At 44.3% G+C, this 15,787-nt stretch overlaps 1 protein-coding gene across 1 annotated transcript in view; it reads left to right on the top strand.

The window, feature by feature from the left end:
* Positions 1-15,787, top strand: part of LOC311123451 (LIM/homeobox protein Lhx5-like) — a gene marked incomplete at both ends in the record, with an annotated part of 41,689 nt that overhangs the window by 9,498 nt on the left and 16,404 nt on the right. Inside the window, one exon of the mRNA XM_084197715.1 lies at positions 1,021-1,186. Within this exon, the coding sequence (XP_084053841.1) occupies positions 1,021-1,186 (166 nt within the window). The remainder of the gene's footprint in view (positions 1-1,020; positions 1,187-15,787) is intronic.

The following is a 15,787-nucleotide window of genomic DNA, read 5'->3' as shown; positions in this document are numbered from 1 at the left end:
ATGGACAGTGTCCATGTTTGTTAGTTTACCTCCACCGCCTCCATCCCACTTTGTTCATATTCCTCCCATTTCTCCAGTTATCTCATTTATATCTAAGTGGAGCTCCTTATTTCTATAGGTGATGTGCCTGAGAAAAGCTATTTTCTAGATTTGTTTCTATCTCTTTTAATCTATTTGCTGTGTTGAGACCGGTCTCAAGACAGCAAACAAACAAACAAAAAATCGTTGCAGAACGTACATAAAACGAGCAATGCATTCAACAACTACAGAATTAGAATTCCTGTATGAGAATAAGCATAGTTAAATAGCACTCCAAGTCTGTGGAATGGACAATGTACAAATGGACAAAACAATTAAGGTCTGAAATGAAGGTGGATTTAATTTGATGGTGATTTGATTTGATGATGATTAGGAGTAGGCCTTGTCATTTTAACTACCTTGTAGTTTTTCATTTGTTTTTAATTCTCTGCAAAGTGTTTTGTAACACTAATGTGAAATGGATTATGAATACATCTGGTGAGGATTACTATCCATTGTAGACAAGAAATGAAATAAAGTTAGATTTGATTCGACTTTGATTACGACATTCTGTGTGCGTGACACGCTTGTCTAAAATGCAGTATAAATAAAGTTTGTTCATTCCGTGAAAATGAAAATGATCTAAAATCAAATAAAAATTGTTTTGAATCTTTCTCTTGGTCCTAGGTGTGTAACTCTTTCCTCATAGATGTGATGTCATTTGATAACTCACTATCTCTTCCTCTCCATCCTCATAGTTGTGATGTCATTTGATAATTCACTATCTCTTCCTCTCCGTCCTCATAGTTGTGATGTCATTTGATAACTCACTATCTCTTCCTCCCCGTCCTCATAGATGTGATGTCATTTGATAACTCACTATCTCTTCCTCTCCGTCCTCATAGATGTGATGTCATTTGATAACTCACTATCTCTTCCTCTCCGTCCTCATAGATGTGATGTCATTTGATAACTCACTATCTCTTCCTCTATGTCCTCTAGGTGTGGTTCCAGAACCGTCGGTCTAAGGAGCGGAGGATGAAGCAGCTGAGTGCTCTGGGGGCCCGGCGGCACGCCTTCTTCAGAGGGCCCCGGAGGATGAGGCCCCTGGGGGGACGACTGGAGGACCCAGACATACTGGGGCCTGGGGCCTACGGATATTACACAGGTAAGATACACTCCCTGTTTGAGTGGTAAAATACACTCACTGTTCATTGTCTTACATCAGACATTATGAATCTGTCGGGTTGGACTGCGTGTTGTGTAGGAATGACACCACCTGTTGGAAGACAATGCTCATTGTTAGCTTACAAGTGATCTTTGGTGAAGATTTTAGTGATACACAACACACAATTACCCCCAACATGGTTTTGGTCAGGAATGCCATTGCCCACCTCTGTGCTGTCCAGCTCTGTCTAAACTGCGGGGAGACAAGGGTGTCGACTGCTCATCAAGTGAACTACTGGAACAACATAGAGGAGTCTGAAATATAGAAGTGAAAATGAATGTTAAAATTAAGGCAGAGAATTCCTGAATGGGCTGAAGTGAACAACCACAGAATGATAAAAACAAGAGCATTTGTCAGTTGATTATCCCAACAGTACAAAGCTGAATAGAGATGTCTCTGAGGAATGAGTCCTATACTGCAGGGGTTCCCAAACATTTTCTTGCAATTCTATACATTTTTACATGTCTAATGTGTATTCATGTGATATTTGAGTGACTCAAACATTACAACAAAATCTATGAGCTAAAGAAACCTAGCTCAACAACGTTAGCTGACATGGCTGACAAGTGATACATAGCTCTCTCTAAGGTATGCAATGACTGACATGACAAGAGGGAAACTGATGATGCACTAGCCAATTTAGAAATTGCACCTTGTGCAGTCTACTATTACAACTTTCATGAGTAAGTTGAAAGCTGGACTGTGTTCCATATTTTTTTTTATATGTAAATATATATATATACAGTACCAGTCAAAAGTTTGGACACACCTACTCATTCAAGGGTTTTTCTTTATTTTTACTATTTTCTACATTGTAGAATAATAGTGAAGACATCAAAACTATGAAATAACACATATGGAATCATGTAGTAACCAAAAAACAAATCAAAATATGTTTTATATTTGAGATTCTTCAAAGTAGCCACCCTTTGCCTTGATGACAGCTTTGCACACTCTTGGCATTCTCTCAACCAGCTTCATGAGGAATGCTTTTCCAACAGTCTTGAAGGAGTTTCTACATATGCTGAGCACTTGTTGGCTGCTTTTCCTTCACTCTGCGGTCCAACTCATCCCAAACTATCTCAATTGGGTTAGGTTGGGTGATTGTGGAGGCCAGGTCATCTGATGCAGCACTCCATCATCCTTCTTGGTCAAATAGCCCTTATACAGCCTAGAGGTGTGTTTCGGGTCATTGTCCTGTTGAAAAACAAATGATAGTCCCACTAAGCACAAACCAGATGGGATGGCGTATCGCTGCAGAATGCTGTGGTAGCCATGCTGGTTTAGTGTGCCTTGAATTCTAAATAAATCACAGACAGTGTCACCAGCAAAGCACCCCCACACCATCACACCTCCTCCACCTTGCTTGATGGTGGGAACCACACATGCGGCGATGATCCGTTCACCTACTCTGCGTCTCACAAAGACGAGGGAAACTGCCGACCCCTCACGCCCCCCAGGGGGTGCGCCCCACAGTTTGGGAACCACTGCTATACTGAAACAGAGCAGCGTCCGTCCACTGTAATACAAGGGAGCCTTGAAAGATAGAACAAGGAGGGAGGGAGGGAAGGAGGGGAGAGAGCAGAACAAAACCTTTATCCCTCGCTTCTAGCTCCCTCCGTTCTCAGCATTCCTCTCTTTACGCCCTTTTGTGCCTTGGTGGAGCAGTGGCATAAGTATTAGCAGCACTACTCCCTCCATCCTTCTGGTCCTCTACTGCTGCTGCTGTGTGTTTGTGTGTGTGTTATTCTCACACCTCTCTCTCTATGCCCCTCCCCCCTCCCTTCCTGCGGCTGCTCCAGGTTCAGGTTGATTCTCAAGGTCTGTCGTAGCTAGCATGGTTCTGTTTGTGGGACTCAATAATTAGCTTGTTTATTTCGTTTGGAGGGAAAAAAACTGGGTTTTCATTGCATTGATAGCGGATTTATTCTTCCCCTCATTATCACAATTTGTAACATAAGGTTGGCGTGCTGCTGATGTCGTAATGTAAAGGGGAAACATTTCTCTGTCTTGTTAGAAACAAAGCATAATGAAACGCTGACTACATTTAACTGATCTTGACATAAAATGTGTGTGTGTGTGCGCCAGATTGTCTATTTCAGTTGGATTAGGTAGCAAAAACAACATCATATACTATACATTAAACAAGACGTTCATATATTTGATGTGTTTCGGTTAATTATTTGAGCTCTTTTCCTCTGTAATACTGACATAAAGAAGACACATTAAAGATCAAGAGTATGGTGCCTAACTGAAATGTAGAGCGGGTGATTTTCATTTCCTTTTTAGAGTTTAGTTGCTTTGAATAATAGAAGAAGAAAAATTCTAAAGTCAACTCACAAAACCCATTGCGTCCCTTCTCCTAGTACCAGTGAACAAAACCATTCCCTAACCCATTTCAACCCTTCTCCTAGTACCAGTGAACAAAACCATACCCTAACCCATTGTGTACCTTCTCCTAGTACCAGTGAACCAAACCATTCCTTAACCCATTTCTTCCCTTCTCCTAGTACCAGTGAACCATACCATTACCTAACCCATTTCGTCCCTTCTCCTAGTACCAGTGAACCAAACCATTCCCTAACGCACTGCGTCCCTTCTCCTAGTATCAGTGAACCAACCCATTCCCTAACCCATTTCATTCTTTCTCCTAGTACCTGTGAACCATACCATTCCCTAAACCATTTAGGCCCTTCTCCTAGTACCAGTGAACCAACCATTCCCTAACCCATTTCGTCCCTTCTACTAGTACCATTCCCTAACCCTTTTCGTCCCTTTCCTAGTACCAGTGAACCAAACCATTCCCTAACCCATTTTGTCTCTTCTCCTATTACAAGCAAACCAAACCATTCCTTAACCCATTTCTTCCCTTCTTCTAGTACCAGTGAACAAAACCATTCCATAACCCATTTCATCCCTTCTCCTAGTACCAGTGAACCAAACCATTCCATAACGCATTGCGTCCCTACTCCGAATACCAGTGAACCAAACCATTCCCTAACCCATTGCGTCCTTTCTGCTGGTTCCAGTGAACCAAACCATTCCCTAACCCATTTCGTCCTTTCTCCTAGTGCCAGTGAACCACACCATTCCCTAACCCATTTTGTCCCTTCTCCTAGTACCAGTGAACCAAACCATTCCTTAACCCATTTCTTCCCTTCTCTTAGTACCAGTGAACCAAACCATTCCCTAACCCATTGCGTCCCTTCTCCTAGTACCAGTGAACCAAACCATTCCCTAACCCATTTCGTCCTTTCTCCTAGTGCCAGTGAACCACACCATTCCCTAACCCATTTTGTCCCTTCTCCTAGTACCAGTGAACCAAACCATTCCTTAACCCATTTCTTCCCTTCTCATAGTACCAGTGAACCAAACCATTCCCAAACCCATTTCGTCCTTTCTCCTAGTACCATTGAACCAAACCATTCCGTAACCCATTTCGTCCCTTCTCCTAGTACCAGTTCACAAAACTATTCCCATTTCGTCCCTTCTTCTAGTACCAGTGAACCAAACAGTTCCCTAACCCATTTCTTCCCTTCTCCTAGTACCAGTGACCCATACCATTACCTAACCCATTTCGTCCTTTCTCCTAGCACCAGTGTACCAAACCGTTCCCTAACCCATTTATTCCCTTCTCCTAGTACCAGTGAACCATACATTTTTACATTTTACATTTTAGTCATTTAGCAGACGCTATTATCCAGAGCGACTTACAGTTAGTGAATACACATATATATTTTTTTTATACTGGCCCCCCGTGGGAATCGAACCCACAACCCTGGCGTTGCAAACACCATGCTCTATCAACTGAGCTACATCCCTGCCGGCCATTCCCTCCCCTACCCTGGACGACGCTGGGCCAATTGTGCGCCGCCCATGAGTCTCCCGGTCGCGGCCGGCTGCGACAGAGCCTGGATTCGAACCAGGTTCTCTAGTGGCACAGTTAGCACTGCGATGCAGTGCCTTAGACCACTGCGCCACTCAGGAGTACACGCAATGGGTTAGGGATCGTACCAGTGACCCATACCATTACCTAACCCATTTCGTCCTTTCTCCATACAATTACCTAACCCATTTCGTCCCTTCTCCTAGTACCAGTGAACCAAACCGATCCCTAACCCATTGCGTCCCTTCTAGTACCAGTGAACCATACCATTACCTAACCCATTTCGTCCCTTCTCCTAGTACCAGTGACCCATACCATTACCTAACCCATTTCGTCCTTTCTCCTAGCACCAGTGTACCAAACCGTTCCCTAACCCATTTATTCCCTTCTCCTAGTACCAGTGAACCATACCATTACCTAACCCATTTCGTCCCTTCTTCTAGTACCAGTGAACCAAACAGTTCCCTAACCCATTTATTCCCTTCTCCTAGTACCAGTGAACCATACCATTACCTAACCCATTTCGTCCCTTCTTCTAGTACCAGTGAACCAAACAGTTCCCTAACCCATTTCGTCCTTTCTCCTAGCACCAGTGAACCAAACCGATCCCTAACCCATTGCGTCCCTTCTAGTACCAGTGAACCATACCATTACCTAACCCATTTCGTCCCTTCTCCTAGTACCAGTGAACCAAACAATTTATGTAACCCACTGCGTCCCTTCTCCTAGTATCAGTGAACCAAACCATTCCCTAACCCATTTCATCCTTTCTCCTAGTACCAGTGAACAAAAACCATTCCCTAACCCATTTCGTTCCTTCTCCTAGTATCAGTGAACCAACCACTCCGTAACCCATTTCGTCCCTTCTCCTAGTACCAGTGAAACATACCATTCTCTAACCCATTTTGGCCCTTCTCCTTGTACCAGTGAACCAAACCATTCATTAAGCCATTGGGTCCCTTCTCCTAGTACGAGTGAACCAACCATTCCCTAACCCATTTCGTCCCTTCTCCTAGTACCATTCCCTAACCCTTTTTGTCCCTTTCCTAGTACCAGTGAACCAAACCATTCCCTAACCCATTTCATCCCTTCTCCTAGTACCAGTGAACCAAACCATTCCTTAACCCAAATGCGTCCCTTCTCTTAGTACCAGTGAGCCAACCATTCCCTAACACATTGCGTCCTTTCTGCTGGTTCCAGTGAACCAAACCATTCCCTAACCCATTTTGTCCCTTCTCCTAGTACCAGTGAACCAAACCATTCCTTAATCCATTTCATCCCTTCTCCTAGTACCAGTGAACCAAACCATTCTTTAACCCAAATGTGTCCCTTCTTTTAGTACCAGTGAGCCAACCATTCCCTAACACATCTCTTCCCTTCTCCTAGTACCAGTGAACAAAACCATTCCATAACCCATTTCGGCCCTTCTCCTAGTACCAGTGAACCAAACCATTCCTTAACCCATTGGGTCCCTTCCCCTAGAACCAGTGAACCAACCATTCCCTAACCCATTTCGGCCCTTCTCCTAGTACAAGTGAACCAAACCATTCCCTAAACCTTTTCGTCCCTTTCCTAGTACCAGTGACCAAAACATTCCCTAACCCATTGCGTCCCTACTCCTAGTATCAGTGAACCAAAGCATACCCTAACCCATTTCATCCCTTCTCCTATTATCAGTGAACCAAACCATTCCCTAACCCAGTTTGTCACTTCTCCTAGTACCAGTGAACCAAACCGTTCCCTAAACCATTGCGTCCCTTCTCCTAGTACCAGTGAAACAAACCATTCCCTAACCCATTTCTTCCTTTCTCCTAGTACCAGTGAACATAACCATTCCCTAACACATTTCTTCCCTTCTCCTAGTACCAGTGAACAAAACCATTCCATAACCCATTGCGTCCCTTCTCCTAGTACCAGTGAACCAAACCATTCCCTAACCCATTTCGTCCCTTCTCCTAGTACCAGTGAACCAAACCATTCCCTAACCCATTTCGTCCCTTCTCCTAGTACCAGTGAACAAAACCATTCCCTAACCCATTTCGTCCCTTCTCCTAGTACCAGTGAAACAAACCGTTCCCTAACCCATTTCGTCCCTTCTCCTAGTACCAGTGAACAAAACCATACCCTAACCCATTGTGTACCTTCTCCTAGTACCAGTGAACCAAACCGTTCCTTAACCCATTTCTTCCCTTCTCCTAGTACCAGTGAACCATACCATTACCTAACCCATTTCGTCCCTTCTCCTAGTACCAGTGAACCAAACCATTCCCTAACGCACTGCGTTCCTTCTCCTAGTATCAGTGAACCAACCCATTCCCTAACCCATTTCATTCTTTCTCCTAGTACCAGTGAACAAAAACCATTCCCTAACACATTTTGTCCCTTCTCCTAGTACCTGTGAACCATACAATTCCCTAACACATTTTGGCCCTTCTCCTAGTACCAGTGAACCAAACCATTCCTTAACCTATTAGGTCCCTTCTCCTAGTACCAGTGAACCAACCATTCCCTAACCCATTTCGTCCCTTCTACTAGTACCATTCCCTAACCCTTTTCGTCCCTTTCCTAGTACCAGTGAACCAAACCATTCCCTAACCCATTTTGTCTCTTCTCCTATTACAAGCAAACCAAACCATTCCTTAACCCATTTCTTCCCTTCTCCTAGTACCAGTGAACAAAACCATTCCATAACCCATTTCATCCCTTCTCCTAGTACCAGTGAACCAAACCATTCCATAACGCATTGCGTCCCTACTCCGAATACCAGTGAACCAAACCATTCCCTAACCCATTGCGTCCTTTCTGCTGGTTCCAGTGAACCAAACCATTCCCTAACCCATTTCGTCCTTTCTCCTAGTGCCAGTGAACCACACCATTCCCTAACCCATTTTGTCCCTTCTCCTAGAATAGTAGTGAAGACATCAAAACTATGAAATAACACATATGGAATCATGTAGTAACCAAAAAACAAATCAAAATATGTTTTATATTTGAGATTCTTCAAAGTAGCCACCCTTTGCCTTGATGACAGCTTTGCACACTCTTGGCATTCTCTCAACCAGCTTCATGAGGAATGCTTTTCCAACAGTCTTGAAGGAGTTTCTACATATGCTGAGCACTTGTTGGCTGCTTTTCCTTCACTCTGCGGTCCAACTCATCCCAAACTATCTCAATTGGGTTAGGTTGGGTGATTGTGGAGGCCAGGTCATCTGATGCAGCACTCCATCATCCTTCTTGGTCAAATAGCCCTTATACAGCCTAGAGGTGTGTTTCGGGTCATTGTCCTGTTGAAAAACAAATGATAGTCCCACTAAGCACAAACCAGATGGGATGGCGTATCGCTGCAGAATGCTGTGGTAGCCATGCTGGTTTAGTGTGCCTTGAATTCTAAATAAATCACAGACAGTGTCACCAGCAAAGCACCCCCACACCATCACACCTCCTCCACCTTGCTTGATGGTGGGAACCACACATGCGGCGATGATCCGTTCACCTACTCTGCGTCTCACAAAGACGAGGGAAACTGCCGACCCCTCACGCCCCCCAGGGGGTGCGCCCCACAGTTTGGGAACCACTGCTATACTGAAACAGAGCAGCGTCCGTCCACTGTAATACAAGGGAGCCTTGAACGATAGAACAAGGAGGGAGGGAGGGAAGGAGGGGAGAGAGCAGAACAAAACCTTTATCCTTCGCTTCTAGCTCCCTCCGTTCTCAGCATTCCTCTCTTTACGCCCTTTTGTGCCTTGGTGGAGCAGTGGCATAAGTATTAGCAGCACTACTCCCTCCATCCTTCTGGTCCTCTACTGCTGCTGCTGTGTGTTTGTGTGTGTGTTATTCTCACACCTCTCTCTCTATGCCCCTCCCCCCTCCCTTCCTGCGGCTGCTCCAGGTTCAGGTTGATTCTCAAGGTCTGTCGTAGCTAGCATGGTTCTGTTTGTGGGACTCAATAATTAGCTTGTTTATTTCGTTTGGAGGAAAAAAAACTGGGTTTTCATTGCATTGATAGCGGATTTATTCTTCCCCTCATTATCACAATTTGTAACATAAGGTTGGCGTGCTGCTGATATCGTAATGTAAAGGGGAAACATTTCTCTGTCTTGTTAGAAACAAAGCATAATGAAACGCTGACTACATTTAACTGATCTTGACATAAAATGTGTGTGTGTGTGCGCCAGATTGTCTATTTCAGTTGGATTAGGTAGCAAAAACAACATCATATACTATACATTAAACAAGACGTTCATATATTTGATGTGTTTCGGTTAATTATTTGAGCTCTTTTCCTCTGTAATACTGACATAAAGAAGACACATTAAAGATCAAGAGTATGGTGCCTAACTGAAATGTAGAGCGGGTGATTTTCATTTCCTTTTTAGAGTTTAATTGCTTTGAAAAATAGAAGAAGAAAAATTCTAAAGTCAACTCACAAAAGGATGAGTGGCAGCACTGAAAATATTTTAAATTAAGGAGAAAAAATCACTTATTTTTTAAAAAGCACGTTTTCACTTTAACAGAAAGAGTGAACCAAACCATTCCCTAACCCATTTGTCCCTTCTCCTAGTAACAGTGAACCAAACCATTCCCTTACCCAATTGTCCCTTCTCCTAGTACCAGTGAACCAAACCATTCCCTAACCCATTTCGTCCCTTCTCCTAGTACCAGTGAACCAAACCATTCCCTAACCCATTTGTCCCTTCTCATAGTACCAGTGAACCAAACCATTCCCTAACCCATTTCGTCCTTTCTCCTAGTACAGTGAACCAAACCATTCCCTAACCCATTTCGTCCCTTCTCCTAGTACCAGTGAACCAAACCATTCCTTAACCCATTTCTTCCCTTCTCCTAGTACCATTAACCAAACCATTCCCTAACCCATTTCGTCCCTTCTCCTAGTACCAGTGAACCAAACCATTCCCTAACCCATTTTGTCCCTTCTCCTAGTACCAGTGAACCAAACCATTCCCTAACCCATTTTGTCCCTTCTCCTAGTACCAGTGAACCAAACCATTCCTTAACCCATTTTGTCCCTTCTCCTAGTACCAGTGAACCAAACCATTCCCTAACCCATTTCGTCCCTTCTCCTAGTACCAGTGAACCAAACCATACCCTAACCCATTGTCTCCCTTCTCCTACTATCAGTGAACAAAATCATTCCCTAACCCATTTCGTCCCTTCTCCTAGTACCAGTGAACCAAACCATTCCTTAACCCATTTTGTCCCTTCTCCTAGTACCAGTGAACCAAACCATTCCCTAACCCATTTCGTCCCTTCTCCTAGTACCAGTGAACAAAACCATACCCTAACCCATTGTGTCCCTTCTCCTAGTATCAGTGAACCAAATCATTCCCTAACCCATTTCTTCCCTTATCCTAGTACCAGTGACCCATACCATTACCTAACCCATTTCGTCCCTTCTCCTAGTACCAGTGAACCAAACCGTTCCCTAACCCATTGCGTCCCTTCTCCTAGTACCAGTGAACCAAACTGTTCCCTAACCCATTGCGTCCCTTCTCCTAGTACCAGTGAACCATACCATTACCTAACCCACTGCGTCCCTTCTCCTAGTATCAGTGAACCAAACCATTCCCTAACCAATTTCATCCTTTCTCCTAGTACCAGTGAACCAAACAGTTCCCTAACCCATTGTGTCCCTTCTCCTAGTACCAGTGAACCAAACCATTCCCTAACCCATTTCATCCTTTCTCCTAGTACCAGTGAACCAAACTGTTCCCTAACCCATTGCATCCCTTCTCCTAGTACCAGTGAACCAAACCATTCCCTAACCCATTTCGTCCCTTCTCCTAAAATCAGTGAACCATACCATTCCCTAACCCATTTTGGCCCTTCTCCTAGTACCAGTGAACCAAACCATTCCTTAACCCATTAGGTCCCTAATCCTAGTACCAGTGAACCAACCATTCCCTAACCCATTTCGTCCCTTCTCCTAGTACCATTCCCTAATCCTTTTCGTCCCTTCTCCTAGTACCAGTGAACCAACCATTCCCTAACACATTAAGTCCCTTCTCCTAGTACCAGTGAACCAAACCATTCCCTAACCCATTTCGTCCCTTCTCCTAGTACCAGTGAACCAAACCATTCCCTAACCCATTTCGTCCCTTCTCCTAGTACCAGTGAACAAAACCATTCCCTAACCCATTTCGTCCCTTCTCCTAGTACCAGTGAAACAAACCATTACCTAACCCATTTCGTCCCTTCTCCTAGTACCAGTGAACAAAACCATTCCATAACCCATTGTGTCCCTTCTCCTAGTACCAGTGAACCAAACCGATCCCTAACCCATTGCGTCCCTTCTCCTAGTACCAGTGAACAAAACCATTCCCTAACCCATTTCAACCCTTCTCCTAGTACCAGTGAACAAAACCATACCATAACCCATTGTGTACCTTCTCCTAGTACCAGTGAACCAAACCGTTCCTTAACCCATTTCTTCCCTTCTCCTAGTACCAGTGAACCATACCATTACCTAACCCATTTCGTCCCTTCTCCTAGTACCAGTGAACCAAACCATTCCCTAATGCACTGCGTCCCTTCTCCTAGTATCAGTGAACCAACCCATTCCCTAACCCATTTCATTCTTTCTCCTAGTACCAGTGAACCAAACCGTTCCCTAACCCATTTAGTTCCTTCTCCAAGTACCATTCCCTAACCCTTTTCGTCCCTTCTCCTAGTACCAGTGAACCAAACCATTCCCTAACCCATTTCGTCCCTTCTCCTAGTACCAGTGAACCAAACCATTCCATAACGCATTGCGTCCCTACTCCGAATACCAGTGAACCAAACCATTCCCTAACCCATTGCGTCCTTTCTGCTGGTTCCAGTGAACCAAACCATTCCCTAACCCATTTCGTCCTTTCTCCTAGTGCCAGTGAACCACACCATTCCCTAACCCATTTTGTCCCTTCTCCTAGAATAATAGTGAAGACATCAAAACTATGAAATAACACATATGGAATCATGTAGTAACCAAAAAACAAATCAAAATATGTTTTATATTTGAGATTCTTCAAAGTAGCCACCCTTTGCCTTGATGACAGCTTTGCACACTCTTGGCATTCTCTCAACCAGCTTAATGAGGAATGCTTTTCCAACAGTCTTGAAGGAGTTTCTACATATGCTGAGCACTTGTTGGCTGCTTTTCCTTCACTCTGCGGTCCAACTCATCCCAAACTATCTCAATTGGGTTAGGTTGGGTGATTGTGGAGGCCAGGTCATCTGATGCAGCACTCCATCATCCTTCTTGGTCAAATAGCCCTTATACAGCCTAGAGGTGTGTTTCGGGTCATTGTCCTGTTGAAAAACAAATGATAGTCCCACTAAGCACAAACCAGATGGGATGGCGTATCGCTGCAGAATGCTGTGGTAGCCATGCTGGTTTAGTGTGCCTTGAATTCTAAATAAATCACAGACAGTGTCACCAGCAAAGCACCCCCACACCATCACACCTCCTCCACCTTGCTTGATGGTGGGAACCACACATGCGGCGATGATCCGTTCACCTACTCTGCGTCTCACAAAGACGAGGGAAACTGCCGACCCCTCACGCCCCCCAGGGGGTGCGCCCCACAGTTTGGGAACCACTGCTATACTGAAACAGAGCAGCGTCCGTCCACTGTAATACAAGGGAGCCTTGAACGATAGAACAAGGAGGGAGGGAGGGAAGGAGGGGAGAGAGCAGAACAAAACCTTTATCCTTCGCTTCTAGCTCCCTCCGTTCTCAGCATTCCTCTCTTTACGCCCTTTTGTGCCTTGGTGGAGCAGTGGCATAAGTATTAGCAGCACTACTCCCTCCATCCTTCTGGTCCTCTACTGCTGCTGCTGTGTGTTTGTGTGTGTGTTATTCTCACACCTCTCTCTCTATGCCCCTCCCCCCTCCCTTCCTGCGGCTGCTCCAGGTTCAGGTTGATTCTCAAGGTCTGTCGTAGCTAGCATGGTTCTGTTTGTGGGACTCAATAATTAGCTTGTTTATTTCGTTTGGAGGAAAAAAAACTGGGTTTTCATTGCATTGATAGCGGATTTATTCTTCCCCTCATTATCACAATTTGTAACATAAGGTTGGCGTGCTGCTGATGTCGTAATGTAAAGGGGAAACATTTCTCTGTCTTGTTAGAAACAAAGCATAATGAAACGCTGACTACATTTAACTGATCTTGACATAAAATGTGTGTGTGTGTGCGCCAGATTGTCTATTTCAGTTGGATTAGGTAGCAAAAACAACATCATATACTATACATTAAACAAGACGTTCATATATTTGATGTGTTTCGGTTAATTATTTGAGCTCTTTTCCTCTGTAATACTGACATAAAGAAGACACATTAAAGATCAAGAGTATGGTGCCTAACTGAAATGTAGAGCGGGTGATTTTCATTTCCTTTTTAGAGTTTAATTGCTTTGAATAATAGAAGAAGAAAAATTCTAAAGTCAACTCACAAAAGGATGAGTGGCAGCACTGAAAATATTTTAAATTAAGGAGAAAAAATCACTTATTTTTTAAAAAGCACGTTTTCACTTTAACAGAAAGAGTGAACCAAACCATTCCCTAACCCATTTGTCCCTTCTCCTAGTAACAGTGAACCAAACCATTCCCTTACCCAATTGTCCCTTCTCCTAGTACCAGTGAACCAAACCATTCCCTAACCCATTTCGTCCCTTCTCCTAGTACCAGTGAACCAAACCATTCCCTAACCCATTTGTCCCTTCTCATAGTACCAGTGAACCAAACCATTCCCTAACCCATTTCGTCCCTTCTCCTAGTACAGTGAACCAAACCATTCCCTAACCCATTTCGTCCCTTCTCCTAGTACCAGTGAACCAAACCATTCCTTAACCCATTTCTTCCCTTCTCCTAGTACCATTAACCAAACCATTCCCTAACCCATTTCGTCCCTTCTCCTAGTACCAGTGAACCAAACCATTCCCTAACCCATTTTGTCCCTTCTCCTAGTACCAGTGAACCAAACCATTCCCTAACCCATTTTGTCCCTTCTCCTAGTACCAGTGAACCAAACCATTCCTTAACCCATTTTGTCCCTTCTCCTAGTACCAGTGAACCAAACCATTCCCTAACCCATTTCGTCCCTTCTCCTAGTACCAGTGAACCAAACCATACCCTAACCCATTGTCTCCCTTCTCCTACTATCAGTGAACAAAATCATTCCCTAACCCATTTCGTCCCTTCTCCTAGTACCAGTGAACCAAACCATTCCTTAACCCATTTTGTCCCTTCTCCTAGTACCAGTGAACCAAACCATTCCCTAACCCATTTCGTCCCTTCTCCTAGTACCAGTGAACAAAACCATACCCTAACCCATTGTGTCCCTTCTCCTAGTATCAGTGAACCAAATCATTCCCTAACCCATTTCTTCCCTTATCCTAGTACCAGTGACCCATACCATTACCTAACCCATTTCGTCCCTTCTCCTAGTACCAGTGAACCAAACCGTTCCCTAACCCATTGCGTCCCTTCTCCTAGTACCAGTGAACCAAACTGTTCCCTAACCCATTGCGTCCCTTCTCCTAGTACCAGTGAACCATACCATTACCTAACCCACTGCGTCCCTTCTCCTAGTATCAGTGAACCAAACCATTCCCTAACCAATTTCATCCTTTCTCCTAGTACCAGTGAACCAAACAGTTCCCTAACCCATTGTGTCCCTTCTCCTAGTACCAGTGAACCAAACCATTCCCTAACCCATTTCATCCTTTCTCCTAGTACCAGTGAACCAAACTGTTCCCTAACCCATTGCATCCCTTCTCCTAGTACCAGTGAACCAAACCATTCCCTAACCCATTTCGTCCCTTCTCCTAAAATCAGTGAACCATACCATTCCCTAACCCATTTTGGCCCTTCTCCTAGTACCAGTGAACCAAACCATTCCTTAACCCATTAGGTCCCTAATCCTAGTACCAGTGAACCAACCATTCCCTAACCCATTTCGTCCCTTCTCCTAGTACCATTCCCTAATCCTTTTCGTCCCTTCTCCTAGTACCAGTGAACCAACCATTCCCTAACACATTAAGTCCCTTCTCCTAGTACCAGTGAACCAAACCATTCCCTAACCCATTTCGTCCCTTCTCCTAGTACCAGTGAACCAAACCATTCCCTAACCCATTTCGTCCCTTCTCCTAGTACCAGTGAACAAAACCATTCCCTAACCCATTTCGTCCCTTCTCCTAGTACCAGTGAAACAAACCATTACCTAACCCATTTCGTCCCTTCTCCTAGTACCAGTGAACAAAACCATTCCATAACCCATTGTGTCCCTTCTCCTAGTACCAGTGAACCAAACCGATCCCTAACCCATTGCGTCCCTTCTCCTAGTACCAGTGAACAAAACCATTCCCTAACCCATTTCAACCCTTCTCCTAGTACCAGTGAACAAAACCATACCCTAACCCATTGTGTACCTTCTCCTAGTACCAGTGAACCAAACCGTTCCTTAACCCATTTCTTCCCTTCTCCTAGTACCAGTGAACCATACCATTACCTAACCCATTTCGTCCCTTCTCCTAGTACCAGTGAACCAAACCATTCCCTAATGCACTGCGTCCCTTCTCCTAGTATCAGTGAACCAACCCATTCCCTAACGAATTTCATTCTTTCTCCTAGTACCAGTGAACCAAACCGTTCCCTA

This window comes from Coregonus lavaretus, assembly GCF_964263955.1.
Source record: "Coregonus lavaretus genome assembly, contig: HAP1_SCAFFOLD_932, whole genome shotgun sequence".
NCBI classification, from domain to species: domain Eukaryota; kingdom Metazoa; phylum Chordata; class Actinopteri; order Salmoniformes; family Salmonidae; genus Coregonus; species Coregonus lavaretus.
The sequence above is the reverse complement of the archived record's forward strand: the minus strand, read 5'-3'. Positions and strand labels throughout refer to the sequence as shown.